The sequence below is a fragment of the Acinonyx jubatus genome, chromosome A2 (assembly GCF_027475565.1).
Source record: "Acinonyx jubatus isolate Ajub_Pintada_27869175 chromosome A2, VMU_Ajub_asm_v1.0, whole genome shotgun sequence".
NCBI lineage: Eukaryota > Metazoa > Chordata > Mammalia > Carnivora > Felidae > Acinonyx > Acinonyx jubatus.
Window position 1 is genome coordinate 112118418 of NC_069383.1, and position 16356 is coordinate 112134773.

Sequence of the window (16356 nt, forward strand, 5' to 3'; positions counted from 1 at the left end):
TTAGTTTGAAAGGGGGCTTCACGCTGCCAGCCAGACGGCTCCAGCCAGATCCAACCACAGCATCTCAGGGTCTGGAAGAAAAATCGAAGCCAAGAGAGACTAGGAAAAGCCAGCAGGACTGACACAGGGGTGTCAGCAGGTAGGCCTTAGACCTTCTCCATCCCTACGCAGGCCTTCCTGTGCCTATCAGACAGATACGCACCACGCCTCTGGAGATCTGGAAGCATTTTATTGACCTGATGGAGTGAAGATCTTCGTCTGGCAGTTCGACGGCAGATACTCCCCCGACCCTCCCGTGTCCTTCCACACAGGTGTGTGAAGGGGACCCTCATGGCAAAGAGACCGTCAAAGTCCCTTCGAGGACAGCCAGGGGTTTCCCTGGGTGTGGCCTGGGGCCCTAGTCCTGGGCGCTGGCTTTCAGCATCGCTCTGTACTTCCCCGTCATCTCCTTTGGTAATGGCACCAGGCCCGGGCAGGGGACCTGCCCTTCCACCTCGCAGATGCACTCCCGTAGGCAGTACTTTCGGGGGCCAAAGTGAGCCGGGTGAGAAAGCTGCTTTTTCTCCTGCTCCTCTCTCTCCAGGGTTTCCCTGCCAAACAGCACAGACGGCGACGTGTGGGAGCGCTGCTGAGCCTCTAGGCATTGTAGGACTTCTTGGCCAAGTGCATCCCACCCTCAGCCGGGGAAACCTGGCTCTCCTGTGCCTCTCGACCTGCTCCTCACCCCCAAAGCCTAACGTCCTCCCCCACAGGCCTCCCAGTCCCACACTGGCCACACACAGCACTGACCACACAGCAACGGTCAGCTTTCCTGCGGCCTAGAGGCGGCCCCAGCTATGACTCAGCACGTAGTCAGGATGAAGGGGCCTGTGAAGGCCTCAGCGTGCTTCTTCCAAGACGTACTTTTCTTGGCTTCCCTCCCTCTGCTCCATCCATCCGTGTACAAAAGATGGATCCCAACACGTGCCGAGGCTATATACCCACCAGCTCCAAAGGGAGATTCCCAAGGAGAGAACTGGCCACAACTGCCCAGGGCCAGTGCTCCCCCGGCACCTCAGCTTCCCGTCGAGCCCAGGAGACAGGGAGGTCTCTGTCCCCACCTCACAGCAGAGGCACACACGTGGGGAGCAGCAAAGCCAGACCGAGCGAACTCTGCAGCCTGCGCTTGGGTTGGTGTGTGCCCTCCTGATACCCCTTTCCTCCCTCGCTCTGCATTGAGGCTCCTGTTCCCCTCCAGGTCAGCCCCATCAACTCACTCGCTCTTCCCCAGGATTTTTTTGACGTGCTCCATGATCTCCTTATTGCTCTTGGTCTCCACATCCACGAGGACCTGCTCCCCGGAATCTGGAAATGGGAAGCAAAGGGGACAAGAAGCACTGAGGACTCAGCGGCACACTTTGCAGCCTCAAGTGGTGGTGATGGATTTGCTTTTAGCAGAGCATTTTAACGATAAGATAAACGTGTGTCTACATAACCCATAATGCTACCCTTTTTCCATATTTCTTTAAACATGAGGAAACAAATTTGAGGTACGTGCAAAAGCATACTATTTTAACGGAAAGCGACTTTCCACGTTCATGGATAGAATATTCAGTATCATTAAGATGGAAATTCTCCCCACACTGGACCATGGATTCAGTGCAACCTCCATCAAAATCCTAGCAGGTGTTTTCATAGAAACAGACAAATCAAGCCTCAAATTCATGCAAAGGACCCAAAATAGCCAAAACAATTTTGAAAAACAAGAAAATGGAGGCGCTTGGGTGGTTCAGTTGATTAAGGGTCCAACTCAGGTCAGCTCAGGTCATGATCCCAGGGTCGTGGGATAGAGTCCCACGTCAGGCTCCATGCTCAGTATGGAGCCTGCTTAAGATTTCTCTCCCTCGGCCCCTCTCCGTGACTTGCGCTCTCTAAAAAAAAGTTAAAAAAATCCAAGACAAACAAGACAATGGGAGGATGTTCGTGTTCCAATTTCAAATTTACTATAAGCTACAGTAACCAAGACAGTGTGGTATTAGCATAAGAACACACTACAGACTGATGGAAAAGAACTAGGTCCAGAAATCAACTCCTATTTTCAGCAAAGATGCCAATGCCAACATAATTCCTCACAGCATTGAAAAAAAAAAGAAAAACCTGAAAATGGATCAGAGGCCTAAATGTATGAACTAAAACCACTATTAAACTTTTAGAAGAGAACAAAGAAAATCTTCATAACCTTACCTACACAAAGATTTTTAGATATGACATCAAAAACATGGTCCATTAAAGAAAAAATCTGATAAACTGAAATTCATGACAGTTTAAAACTTGCGTTTCAAAAGATACCAAAAGCCACAGACTAGGACAAAATACTCATAATGTATACATCTGATAAAGCACTCATATCCCAACTTTATAAAGAACTCTCACAACTCCTTAAAACAATCCAACTAAAAATACGAAATATGTAAAACATTTAACAACAAAAATACAACGGTCAATAAGCACATGAAAAGATACTCTTCATCATCAGTTATTAACAAAATGCAAATTAAAAGGACCATAGGACAAGATTGGAGTGGCTCAAATTTTTTTTAAATGGGTAATAAAAGCACCAAGGAGGATGCAGAGTAACTGGAACTTTCCTTTTTTTTTTTTTTTTTTAATGTTTATTTATTTTTGAGACAATGTGAGAGATAAAGTGCAAGCAGCAGAGGGGCAGACAGAGGGAGACACAGAATCTGAAGCTGGCTCCAGGCTCTGAGCTATTCACCCCAGAGCCCGACACGGGGCTCGAACTCACAAACCATGAGATCATGACCTGAGCCAAAGTCAGACACTTAACTGACTGAGCCACTCAGGCACCCCGGTAACTGGAACTTTCCTACACAGCTCATAAAAATGCAAAATATCACAGCCACTTTAGCCAGTGAATACACAGAAAAAGAAAAGGAAAAAAGATCGGAAAGGAAGTAAAACTGTCGTTATTTACAGATGAACTTAGGAATTTAGAAAATAAAACCTACTAGAAATACGAGGTCAATTTATTAGCAAGGATGCAAGACACAAGACCCACACACAAAAATCAATTGGACTTCTATAAAGGTGTAACTAAACAACTGGAAATGAATTAAAAAATAACACTTTTCACAACAGTCACAAAACATATTCAACATTGTTAAAATGTCCATTCTCAAAATGGTATGTAATATGATTTCAATCAAAATCCCAGCAAGCTCTTTTCAAGAAACAGACAAGCAGATTTTAAAGTTAATATATAAATGCAAAGAACATACATATAAGGTGATTTGGTGGGGTTGGGGGGTAGAACAAGTCTGAATTTAAAACTACGTGATCTTAGGGGCCCCTAGGTGGCTCAGTTGGTTAAGTGTCTGACTTTGGCTCAAGTCATGATCTCACAGTTCACAAGTTTGAGCCCCACGATGGGCTCTGTGTTGACAGCTCAGAGCCTGGAGCCTGCTTCAGATTCTGTGTCTCCCTCTCTGCCCCTGCCCCTCCCCTGCTCGTTTTCTCTCTCTTAAAAACAAATAAAAACGTTAAAAAAATTTTTTTTAACTACCTGATATTAAAAGACTTACTAGAAAGCCACAAACCAAGACAGTGTGGTATGAGACTAAGAACAGACATATGATCAGTGAAAGAATGAAGAGGTCAGAAATATATGGTGAAATGATTTTTGTGTGTGGTAAAATACACATAACAAAAATTACCATTTAAAGCCTGTAATTCCATGGTTTTTATTCCATTCACAATGGTGTACAACTGTGACTATCACCACTATCTTGTTTTAGAACTTTTCTCATCACCCCAAAGAGAAACCCTGTACCTATTAAGCAGTCACTTCCTATTCACACGACACCAGCCTCAGCCCTGCACAACCATTTTCTGTCCCTATGAACTGGCCCATTCGTTCGTACATTTTATATAAACGGAATTATATAATCTGTCGCCTTCTGCGTCTGCCTTCTCTCATTTGGCTTATGTTTTCAAGCTTTGCCTGTGTTGTAGCATCTGTCAGTACTTTGTACCTCTTTGTGGCTGAGTAATATTTCACTGAATGGATGTACCAAGTTTTGTTTATCCATCTACGGTTGACTGTGTTTTGACAGAAATGCCAAGGAAACTAAATAAGGCAAAGGATGGTCGTTCATCGCTTGGTGCTCTAACACCTGAGTATCCCAACTCTGAAAAACAGGAGCGCCTGGGTGGCTCAGTTGGTTAAGCGTCTGACTTCAGCTCAGGTCATGATCTCACGGTTCGGGAGTTCAAGCCCTGCATTGGGCTCGGTGCTGACAGCTCAGAGCCTGGAGCCTGCTTTGGATTCTGTGTCTCCCTCTCTCTCTCTCTGCCCCTACCCCTGCTCATGCTTTGTCTCTTTCTCTCTCAAAAATAAATAAATGTCAAAAAAAAAAAAAAAAAAGAACCTCAATCCCTATTCCACTTAATACACAAATAACTCAGATTATATATCAGAGAAACAAATATGCAATCTACAACTATAAAACTTTGAACAGAAATATAAGAGAAAACCTTTGTGAACTTACAATAGACAGATTTCTGGGACAGGACACAAAAAGCACTAGCCATAAAAAAGAACAACCGACAAGCTAGAGTTCATCCAAATTAAAACGTGTGCTCTTCCAAAGACACCATTATGAAAAGCAAGCCAAAGACTGAGAGACAATACTCACAATACACATACCTGAGGGAACAACTGCATCCAGAATATATAAAGAATTCAATAAGAAAGCAAAGAGCCTGATTTTTTTTAATGGACAAAGACTCAGAGACACTCTTTACAAAGAAATCTTATGAGTGGCCAATAAGCACATGAAAAGATACAGGGAAATGTAAATTAAAATTTCAATGAAGCTGGAAAGGCTAAAATTTAAAATATTTACTGTGGTAAGTAGAATGGCCTCAAAACCTATCCCTGTCCTACTCCTCCATAACATGTGAGTAGGTCACCTTTCGCGACAAAAGGGGCTGTGCCTCAGAACGTGAGTCGAGGACCTGGGGATGAAACCATTCTGGATAATGTGGGCGACCTAAGTTAATCACGCGGATCTTAAAATCAGAGAACCTGTCTGGACTGTGTTCCAAGGGGCATGTGACTGTGGAAGAATGGCTATATATGCCATGCTGCTGTACTTGAAGATGGAGGGTAGGGCCACAAGCCAGAGAATGGGGGTGGCCTCTAGGAGCTGGAAAAGCCACATAAATGAATTTGCCCTTAAACCTCCAGACAGGAAGGCTCTGAGGACACCTTGATTTTTGTCCATGTTGGACTTCTACAGAAATGGAAGAAATTTGTGTTAAGCCACCCAGCCTGCAGTCACTTGTTACAGCAACCACAGGAAACCAATGTAATTAACAGGGAAAAAAAAAACCTAATGCAAATGACAGCAAGTAAGGATGGAGAGCCACCACGACTGCCACGCCCTGCTGACTGAAGGGTGAAATGCACTAGTTGGAGAAAGCAGTTCACAGCAGTATCTGGCATGGCCTATCCCATCGTCCAGCAACCCCATCCTGAGGCACATGCCCAGGAGAACAGGGCGCCTGTGTCCACAAAATCCACTCGTGCGGGAAGGTGCTGAGGCGCACCTTCTCTTAGTAGCCAGAAACTAGACACGGCCCTCAACAGCCACAGAGGCCCTCCTGTGACAGCGCAGGTGTCCAGGACCTGGCCAGTTCTGCCCAGCGCAGAGCTGGAACTTCCTGCTGGGCTGGCCCAGACTTGCTCAGGCCCGAGCCACCTTCTGAGGCACATCCAGACTCCTTCCTTCTCCCTTTCCTTCCAGAGATGTCCAACCTGCTCTGCCACCTGAAGACTTTCCCTGCCTTCCCCCTCCCTTTATCTCCAATAAACCTACTTCTAACTCTGTCTCGGCATCTAACAAAAACCCAAATGATGATCAACAGGTGAACGGATAGATAAACTGTGGTATGTTCCTTCAGTGGAACCCTACTCAGCACTAAAAACGAATAAACTACTGATACACGTAACTGAGGAGTCTCAAACACATAAGTAAAAGCCAGACACAAAAGAATATTTATACACAGAAAATCTGTGTGTTTTACTCTGGGTAAATTATAACTCAATGAAATTATTTTTTAAAATGCAAACACAAAATATATACACAAAACTGCTCTAGCACCAGCATTCTCTTCACCCCCTTGACCTTGCTCTAGTTTTTCTTTCATAGCACTTATCCTCTGACATACTATCTGAAGTTTCTTGTCCATTCTGTCTCTTCCTGCTAGGATGCCATCCCTACAAAGGCAGAGACTTTTGTCTCTATGGCTCCCTAATACCTCAAGCACTGTGTGTGCCTGGGCCCAGCGGACACTCCATACATATTTGCTAAATGAATTTAAGAACAGGATCATATTGCTTCCTGAAGCATTTCCCAAACTGCACCTCAGTTGGTTCTTGTAACCATGTAAGCCAGTTGTTGGACCTTCACCTGAGAAATTAATCAATGGGAATATTACTCTCTCGTGGTCAGAATGACTGAGTAGAGAGCTGGATCAAAACATCTAGGTCTGACTTCAAAGCACTGAACCCAATAGAACCAAACAAATATTCACTCAGTGCCTCATGCGAATAGGAGAGCTTCATGAAAGTGTGAGCTCCAGAAGAGGACACACACAGATACACACACTGCTCAAAAGCACGTGGCCAGCACTGAGAGGGCAGCTAGGAGACAGGGGAGGACCAATGTAAGGGTGCAGGCAGAGCTTCCTGGAAGAAGTGGTGCCCAAGTGGAGTCTCTGAAGGATTTTAAAAATAAATCAATAAGCAAAGTAGAAAGGGGATTTCCAGCAGAGGGTCCAGCATGAGCAAAGCATCGAGGTGGGGTGTGGCAAGGGAATTTGGAAGAATCTGCTGCATGGTGTGAGGCAGGTAGGAGACACGGGGGCAACAGGAGACAAGGCTGGAGAGATGGGGGAAGATCCAAACCTCAGTGGCCACTGTGTGCCACGGTCCAATGCCAGTAACAGAAAGTAAGGGATGTTTACAAGAGCCCTTGCCTCAGATCTCCCCTGAGTGCTAAGGTAGGAGGAAAGGACGGGAGGAAAGACTGTCCTGGCCTCAGCAGAGACCACACTCACCCAGATAAAACCTCAGGAAGGGGGACGGCGTCATATTCTTAAACATTATGATCTGTACCCAAGGGTTTTTGTACTGGATCTGAGGTATGTTGAAAAACACAAATTTCCTGCAAAAGGAAAGACATTAATTAAACATGTGAAACAGAGTTTTCAACTTGAAATGCTGTACACTTCCATATTTTGAGGGAAAGTCCAGAATTTTCATCTGATTCACAGGGGACCCTGCCCCACAAAAAGGCTGAGAAAAGCAGCAGTCGGGAATTTATTAGTATATTCTCTCAACAGTGGGTGCTGGTTAGACAGGTGTACTCATTCATAGGTAGAAGTTCATCAAACTGTATACTAACAGGTGTGCACTTCATGTAAATTAACCCATAATATAAAAATAAATAAAAGCATTGGGTCGCCTCAGTGGCTCAGTCAGTTGTGCGTCCAGGTCTTTTTTTTTTTTTAATTTTTTAATGTTTATTTACTTTCAAGGAAGAGAGAGAGACAGAGTGTGAGTGGGGCAGGGGCAGAAAGAGAGGGAGACACAGAATCTGAAGCCGGCTCCAGGCTCTGAGCTGTTAGCACAGAGCCCAACACAGGGATTTGAACTTAAGAACCATGAGATTATGACCTGAGCCAAAGTTGGACACTTAACCGACTGAGCTACCCAGGTGCCCCGAGCATCCAACTGTTAGTATCGACTCAGGTAGTGATCTTGTGGTCGTGGGATCAACCCCCATGTCAAGCTCCATGCTGAGTGGAGCTGCTTGGGATTCTTTGTCCCTCTCTCTCTGCCCCTCTCCCACTTGCACACCCATACACGCTCTCTTAAAATAAACTTTAAAAAAAGAAAATAAAAATAAATAAAAGCAAACATGGAAAATAGTTTTACAACCTAAGAGTGGAGAGACCTTTAAACTTAAGTTTAAAACACAGATAGAGGCACCTGGGTGGCTCAGTTGATTAAGCATCCGACTGTGGCTATTCATGGGTTCAATCCCTGCACTGAGCTCTGTACTGACAGCTCAGAGCCTGGAGCCTGCTTTGGATTCTGTGTGTGTGTTTTTCTCTGTCCCTCCACTCACAGGCTCTCTCTCAAAATAAATAAACATTAAAAAAATAATAAAATAGAAAAAACACAGATAAATATGACCACCTTTAAACTTTGGCAAAATTTATCAAAAACATAATCAACATTTGCCAAAAGAAAAATGTTTGTAAGACATAAAACAAAAAGCTAATTCCTTTGATAAAGTTTTACACACCATAAGATTTACAGTTCAACAACAATGGCCACAAATAGGCAGAAACCCAAATAGCCTATCATCTTGAGAGTCTCAATACCTTCCCAAGAGTCCTGTAAATTAAAATAGGATTGACACCTGTTAGATTGCTACAGATTAAAAAAAGAAGTTATAGAAATCAGCAAATACCTCCTTAAGAACTGGTTTAACCTCTTTGGAGGTCACCTTGGAACTAGCAAAATTTTAAAAGCTTAGATCCTGACTCAGTGATTTCACTGCTTTTTATGTTCACACTTGAATGCAAAGACATTATTTGTTACAGCAAAGGAACAGAAACAACAAATGTTCCTTGAGAGAGGACTAATTAAGACGCTGCTACATGTCTGAATCCCTCTCCTCCTACTCTCCATCCTTGACGGCTAACCTACTTGGACTAGGAGGTGGGCTTCCTTGACCTCTGACTTCATGTTGGGTTTGGCCAACAGTGACCTTCGGCAAGACCGGAAGTAGGGGGCAGAGTCAAAGTATTCTTTCCCTGACTTGTCTCCTGGCTGAGTCCCAGGCTCATTAGGCAGTTCTCTCCCTCGCACTTCTGCCAACCTAGACCCGGGGTCCTGCACTGTTCCTTGTGGTTTCTTTTCCCCATCCTTGCCCATACCTCTGTAAACAGTTCCTTAATTAAAGGCTCCCCAAATGATCCTAATTTAAATGTGCCCTCTGGGGCGCCTGGGTGGCTCAGTCCGTTAAGCATTTGACTCTTGATTTTGGCTCAGGTCATGATCTCACGGTTGTGGGTTTGAGTCCCATATTGGGCTGTGCACTGATAGTGTGGAGCCTGCCTGGGATTCTCTCTCTCTCCCTCTCTCTCTGCCCCTCCCCCATTTGCACTGTCTCTCTCTCTCTCTCAAAATAAATAAATAAACTTAATATATATATTAAAAAAATAATAAAATAAATGTGCCCTCTGCTTCCTGCTGCCACCCTGCCCCATACATCAGATGACAGGTACAAGTAGTACACAGGAAAGAAACAGTTTCCCAGCTTTACCACTTCTCAGCTGTCTGAACCAGGGCAACATATGGCTGTGTGCCTCAATATTTACAAGACGATGACAATGCAGGACAACCAGTCCATAGTAGAGCTTGTAATTTATTTTTAAGAAGATGGAATTGACAGAATCAACAGAAGGTGACTATGTGACCATTTACTTGGGGAGACTTCCATAACCAGAGCAGTCTACAATTAAAACAAAAGCAAGGACAATTATTAACTCCAGGGAAAACAAAAAGCTTTGCAAAAACAAAAAGGAAAAATAACCATAGCACTCTGGTTCAACTGTGTGGAGTGTTCACAAAGCCACATTAATTTAAACAATGAATACTATTCTATCCAAAATTCTGAAATGACTACACTGGGAGGATGAAGAGCTGAGTAATGTGTTGGGTTCGGTTGGGGAATGGCAATGTTGGGGAAAGAGAGCTAAATCCTCATCTTCCATAGTGGCAAGTCAGTAGATAATGCCTAAAGCTAGAAAAGTAAGAACTAGCTTTCTAAGTACGGTGTTCAACTATGAAGGGGAAACTAATTAAATGGTTAAAACTAAAAAGTTGCTGACTCTAGGGGAGGCAACAGAGATAAGGTCCTACTGTAGGCCTTGCAGATCATGACAAAGCTAAATTTACCTTCCTAGGCTTATGATGCCTCTGCTCAATTCCCACCCCACAGCAGAGGATCCCAACATCATACCAAGAAACCAGGGCATATTCATACAGGAATTGCTGACACCTAGAACTGCTGGGACAAAATCTCGACAGGAATGTTTAAATGGTTCTTGAAGCCTGGGAAGAAAGTTGACAATGGTAGGAAACCTTTAGTTGAGCACCTGCTGTATATGTCAGACACTTTGTTGGGTATTTTATTTATTTTACTTTTTTTTTTTTTTTAAGTAGGCTCCACACCCAAATGTGGGGCTCTAACTCACAACTGTAAGATCAAGAGTCGGATGCCCTACAGACCGAGCCACCCAGGCACTCACCTGTTAGGTAATTTAATACACTTGAATCCTCACAATGACCCCACAAGGTAGGGTTTTATAACTAAGGAAATCAGGTCAGAAAAGTCAAGTAAACTGCCCTAGGTCACACAGCCAGGGGTCCAAGAACTAGGACTACGAGCAGCTGGGCTTCAGCCACACTCTTCTGTCACTATCAAATTACCAAATTCACCTAGATCCTGAGGTTCAGCCTGGAAAGAAAACTCAATAAATGCTAGCAGCTGTTACTTTTCTTACTGCATCTGAATGGCAAGAACATCTGGCAGAGGTGAGCAGGGATTTAGCCCTCAGACACTAAGGCAGCTCCCCACACACCCAGCAGACACCCAAGACTATGGCTCTCCCAGGGCTGTGTGTACACTGTGGCACTTGGAATGGAGGCGATCCAGGGAGGAGCAGCGAAATGCTACGGGTACATGAACACTCAAAGGCCTGTGGTGCGAGAAAGAGCCAAGTCAAGTAGACTCAAACCCAAGGGCACAAAATCCCCAAGGGCACACACAGGTGAGACAGGCAAGCCTTTGCCATGAGGAATAATGAGGCACAGAATGGCTGTTTGGTTTCTGTTGACCTAGAGGGTATTAAACTACTTGAACATGCAAGTACAAGGCCTACAGGCCTATTTTTTATTGGCTGATGATTTAAAAACCAGATTCATATACAAATCTAAATTTCTGGCTTCTTGACAAGTCAGAAATTCTCCACGGGGCCCACAAAGTTAAGCTGTAGCCAAGTAGTAAATGGTCTCTTGTGACGGGGCATAGTTCCCAGTTCTAGTGGGCCCATCCAGACTGCCTCCCTCCTTACTGGTACTGCCTGGCCTCTGCCCTGACTGCCAGCATGGACACATTGGATGGGATGCACAGTGGGTTATAAAGAAGTATCTGGATACCCATTCCAGAAGCCCTCAGCACAGCTGATCCCATGCAAGCAAGTCCAAGTTATTTGCTTCACCTATGGACAGCAAACAGCTAGGAGGTAGCCTCTGGCTGTCCCAAACAGCTGTGCAGCAAAGGCACCTCACCATGGGAGACCATTCCATACTGGGAGCACTCCCCCTGTCCCATTTTGATCCACCCCATATAGCCAGTCCCAAAGCTTCTGGAAGACAGAACTTTTTTCTTAGGAACTGTTGAACTCCCAGCTCAGAGCCAAGCATTCAGCAATCAGTACATTTATACTTAATACCTGAAAAGCCCAAAGCACCAATACTGCCTCGAGGTTCACTTCAAACCCTCCATTTGTAAACTTCCGTTTAAGGAGTTCCTACTCTGCTCCAGGATTAAAAAACCACCTTAAGGAGTCTATGGTGGGGGTCGGGGTATGGAGCCTGAGGCTACACAGCTGACATAATCAATTACAAGGGTGATGAGTCCTGCATATGAGAAGCATGTGCACAGCCAGCCTGGTACCTTGAACAACTGACTTACTAACATCTCTGTGGCGTTTCTTCATCCCTAAAATGGGGATAACCATGGGGCTTCCGTAAACATCAAATAAGATAATGCATGACAAACATCCTTCTTATATGCTGCACGTGCATGCATAAGAAGGGCTCAGGAAGTGCTAGCAGCTATTACTTCTTCCAGTGCATCCCCACAGCGACCCTGGGCACAGGTATCAGCCCGGTTTGGGACAGTGAGAAGGAGCAACTCGCCCCAAGCCAGCAGTTGTTAAAGCTGCGACTTAAACAGGGTCTGTCGCCGCCGGACCAAGCTCCATCCAGAGCAGAACGTGTGCCGCCGCTCCCCACGGCTCGCCTGCCAGGCACAGGTAGTTAAAGGAGGCTGTGGCCTCCCCGGTTAGCCTAGTCCTCCACCGGGGAGGCAGGAGGGAGGAGGGGGCCCTTGTCCTCCGCTCCCCCACCTCCGTCACGACCGCAGCCTGCACGGCGTGGCCCGGCTGTCCTCTTCTCGCTGTGGAACCTGGAGCAAGCTGCTCCTCAGTCTCCTCGTCTGTAAAATGGGGCCGATGGCACCCAGCTCAGGAGGCCAGCCTCAGGATTAAGTGGCACTTAGAGCAGCTCCAGGTCTCAGCGTTACTAGCCCGTCATTACGGTGAGCACGGTACGGTCCGCGCGGCCTGAGGACGGCCTCGAAGAGTTCCGACTGACCTGGCGCCCTCGCCCAGCTCCCCGTGCGTGTTGTAGTTCACCGTCATGACCTTCACTGAGTCCTTGAACACCACGTCCCCCTGGCCCAGGTACTGCAGGGTGCGGCGGATCGGGAAGCGGCCCTTCATGGGCATGGCGGCGGAGAGGTCGGGCCGCTGGCCTAGCAGCAAGGGTCCCGCTGCTGCAGACGCCGCCGGCCCGGCGGACCTCTCACCGCGTTGCCCCCTCACCGCTGGTTTCCACTTCCCGCGCAGACGCACGGGAGACACCTCCCGGCAGGCTGCGCGCTCACCGCAGAGCAGCTCGGAACTTGTAGTTCCCTCTGGCGGCAATAAGGCTTAGAGGCGGGGCACCTTTTCGGTAAGAACACCCTCGCTCAAAGTTTGGTTTTCACACTCAGTATATTAGCCTTTCCCCACCCCACCACGCAAGTAAAAATATTTTTAAGAAGGCTCAAACTCAGTTAAAAAATATTTTTAAATAAATAAATAAATAAATAAATAATAAATAGGCTCAAACTTAAGACAACAAAATTACAACAGTGATATATCAGGAGAGCTGAGTTCAGAGGCCCAGTGGGCTACCTTGATCTTCAACCGCAAATAAGTCAGTTTTTCTCTCTCAACTTCTCTGGATTCAAAGTGAAGTGTTCCAAGTGCAGATTTTCTTTCTCTTTTTTTTTTCTTTTTTTTTTTTTAAGATTATTTATTTTCAGACAGCGAGTGGGGGAGGGGCAGAGAGGGAGGGAGGGAGAGAATCTCAAGCAGGCTCTATGCTGTCAGCACAGAGCCCAGCTCCAGGCTCAATCTCCCAACCGTGAGATCACCACCTGAGCTGAAATCAAGAGTCTGATGCTAACAGAATGAGCCACCCTGGTGCCCCAAGATGCATCTCTCAAGTACACTTCCTGATCTTATAAAGTTTTTACTTCTCCTTCACATTAGAAGGATAATTTTGTCAGATATAGAATTCTAGGTTTGTGGGGTTTTCTTTCAAGACTTTAAATATTTCACTCCACTCTCTTCTTGCATGTTTCTGAGGAGTAATCAGCTATAATTCTTTGTTTTCTCTTTAAAATAATTTTTTCTTCTTACTTCTTTCAAGATTTTCTCTTTGGTTTATGCAGTCGAATAAAATATACCTAGACATAAGATACTTTATATTTATCCTACTTGATATTTATCCTACTCTGAACTTCTTGGATCTGCCATGAATTTGGGGAAGTTCTCAGCCATTACCTCAAATATGTCTTCTTCACTCTTTTTTTTCTTCTGATGTTCCAATTACATATATTATATCTTTTGAAATTGACACATTGTTTTTGGATATTTTTTTCTGGGTTTGTTTTTCATTCTTTCTTTTTCTCTTGTCATTGCAGTTAGTGTGGTTTCTACTGACATATCTTCAAGCTCATTGATTCTTTGCACAATTGTGTCCAGTCCACTGATGAGCCCATTAAAGGCATTCTTCATTTGTTAGCATTTTTGATTTCTAACATTTGCTATTGACTATTTCTTAGAGTTTTATCTCTGCTTACATTACCCATATAGTCTTGCATACTATGTATTTTTACCATTAGACTTAACATATTAAGTTATTTTAAGTTTCCTGTCTGATAACTCCAACATCTGTGTCACAGAAGTCTGTCTGGTTCTGATGCTTACTGTGTCTCATCAGACTGTGTTTTTTTCCTTACTCTTTAGCACGCTTCTAATTTTTTGTTGAAGGCCAGATGACATTGGCTGTATTGGCTAGTAGGAACTGAGGTAAATGAGCCTCTGGAATGAGGGTTTATGTTAATCTAGCTAGTTGTGTTTAATGTTTCCTGTAGGTCCAGAGGCTTGAAAACCCTTTAGTGTCTTTTTGTCCCACCTCTTGACTTAGCTATTCCCTAGATGTTACTCCTCAGAGTGTGTGTCTTGAAGCTCTTCCAGCTGTAGTCCACAGTTACACTGGAGCCCTGTTGGTAAGGTGTGAGAGAAGGGAAGCATTCTATTAATCATTTGATGAAATCTCAGTATTTTAGTGGGCCTGTGTCCTCGGGCTGTGACCTTCATAAGTGTTTCTTAATCCCACTCTGTGATGTTATAATACAATAAGAAATATATAAACTTGGTCTTTGTTCCTGACTCCTGGCTAGAGTTCCTGAAACTCTTGTAATTTCCTTAGTGATAATATAGGTGCATCTTCTGTCATATCTGGGTTTTGTCCCTGTTCCTGAAATAGCTCTGGAGAGATAAAGGTGAAAGGAGCATCTTTTGTTATCGTAACAAGCTCCTTTTAACTGCACCAGTTTATGCAGATGACATGAGCTTTTGGAAAGCCCCTAAGGATAGAGGGCTGGTTGCCACAGATAATTAGTTGGAACTTTCAGCCCCAGACCCCTAACCTCTAACCTCTGGGAGAGGGGCTGGAGGTTGAGTTAATCACTAATGACAATAACTTTAATCAATCATGCCTATGTAATGAAGCCTCCATTAAAACATACCCTAACCAAAGGAGTTGGGAGAGCTTTTGGGAGGGTGAACGCATCAGTGATGGTGCAGGGAGAGTGGTGTGCCTAAAGAGGTCATGGAAGCTCTCTGCCCCTTATTCCATATCCTGCCCTATGCATCTCTTCTCTCTGGTTGTTCCTAAATTGTATTCTCTTATAATTAGCCAATAATCCAGTGAGCCGTTATAGCAAATTATCAGACTCAACGAGAGGCTTGTGGGAACCCTAACTTATAGGCCATCAGTCAGAAGCACCAGATGCTTACACTTGTGATTGGCATCTAAAGTGGGGGGATGGGGCGCCTGGGTGGCTCAGTCGGTTGAGCGTCTGACTTCGGCTCAGGTCATGATCTCGCGGTCCGTGAGTTCAAGCCCCGCGTCGGGCTCTGGGCTGATGGCTCAGAGCCTGGAGCCTGCTTCCGATTCTGTGTCTCCCTCTCTCTCTGCCCCTCCCCCATTCATGCTCTGTCTCTGTCTCAAAAATAAATGTTAAAAAAATAATAATAAAAAAAATAAAGTGGGGGGGGGCAGTCTTGTGGGGCTAAGCCCTTAGCTAACTCCAGATGAATTATGTCAGAACAAAATTGAATTTGGAGGACATCTAGCCGGTATCAAGAACTGGTTAGTGTGGGGAAAAACACACATTTAGCATGTGTGCGTAGCAGAATGTATAAACAAGTTTTCTTTTACCCTCCCCCCCACTTAGATGAGATGGAAAGGCCAGAGGGCGTGGGAGTGGGAGAAACCTGCCCTTCCCAGAGTAGGATCAGACTCTGGTACAGTATTTTCCCCTGGGGAATGCTCAGAGTTTATTTTACAAAGATTACTCATCCCCTTCCCGTCAGAGCCACCAGGGGATCTCTCTCAGCAATTAAGGCCACAGGTGGCATTCCCGGAGATAAAACCATAAAGGTGTGTGGTGTCCCTTCAGCTGTGGCCCCTAGGAGTTCCTCACTCCCATGCTAGTCTGTGCTCAGCCTCCCACATTCCACCAGTGTTCCTACCAGGTTCCAGTGGCTTCTGCTCCAGGTGAGCAGGTGTCTGCTATGACTCTCCAGGTTTTGAAGCAGCAGTTTACCCCACACTCGGTTCTCTGGTGGGTCCAAAGAGTCGCTGATTTTCAGTTTGTCCAGCTTTCTCTTGTGGTAAGGACAGGAGTGACAACTTTCAAAATCCTTGCATGCCTGAGCTGAAACCAGAAGTCTTTCTGAAGGTATTTTTTTCCCCTTCCTGAAGTATTTTAAAAACCGTGCTAAACTGAAGAGTTTTAGGCAGAAGAGCTCTTGACCTTAAAGTCCACAGAAGGCACTCCCCAAGGATGCAGTATCCCATCCCACACTAGA

The 16356-nt window shown here is 45.1% G+C and overlaps 1 protein-coding gene across 1 annotated transcript; it reads right to left on the bottom strand.

Moving 5' to 3' along the window:
- Positions 1–210: 210 nt before the first annotated feature.
- Positions 211–12795, bottom strand: MRPS25 (mitochondrial ribosomal protein S25). Its single transcript, XM_015076492.3, has 4 exons — positions 12521–12795; positions 7123–7229; positions 1257–1344; positions 211–590 (listed from the first exon to the last, which is right to left on the bottom strand). Exons 1-4 carry the CDS (start codon positions 12652–12654, stop codon positions 398–400), a joined length of 522 nt encoding a protein of 173 aa, XP_014931978.1. The 5' UTR covers positions 12655–12795; the 3' UTR covers positions 211–397.
- Between the last annotated feature and the right edge of the window lie 3561 nt (positions 12796–16356).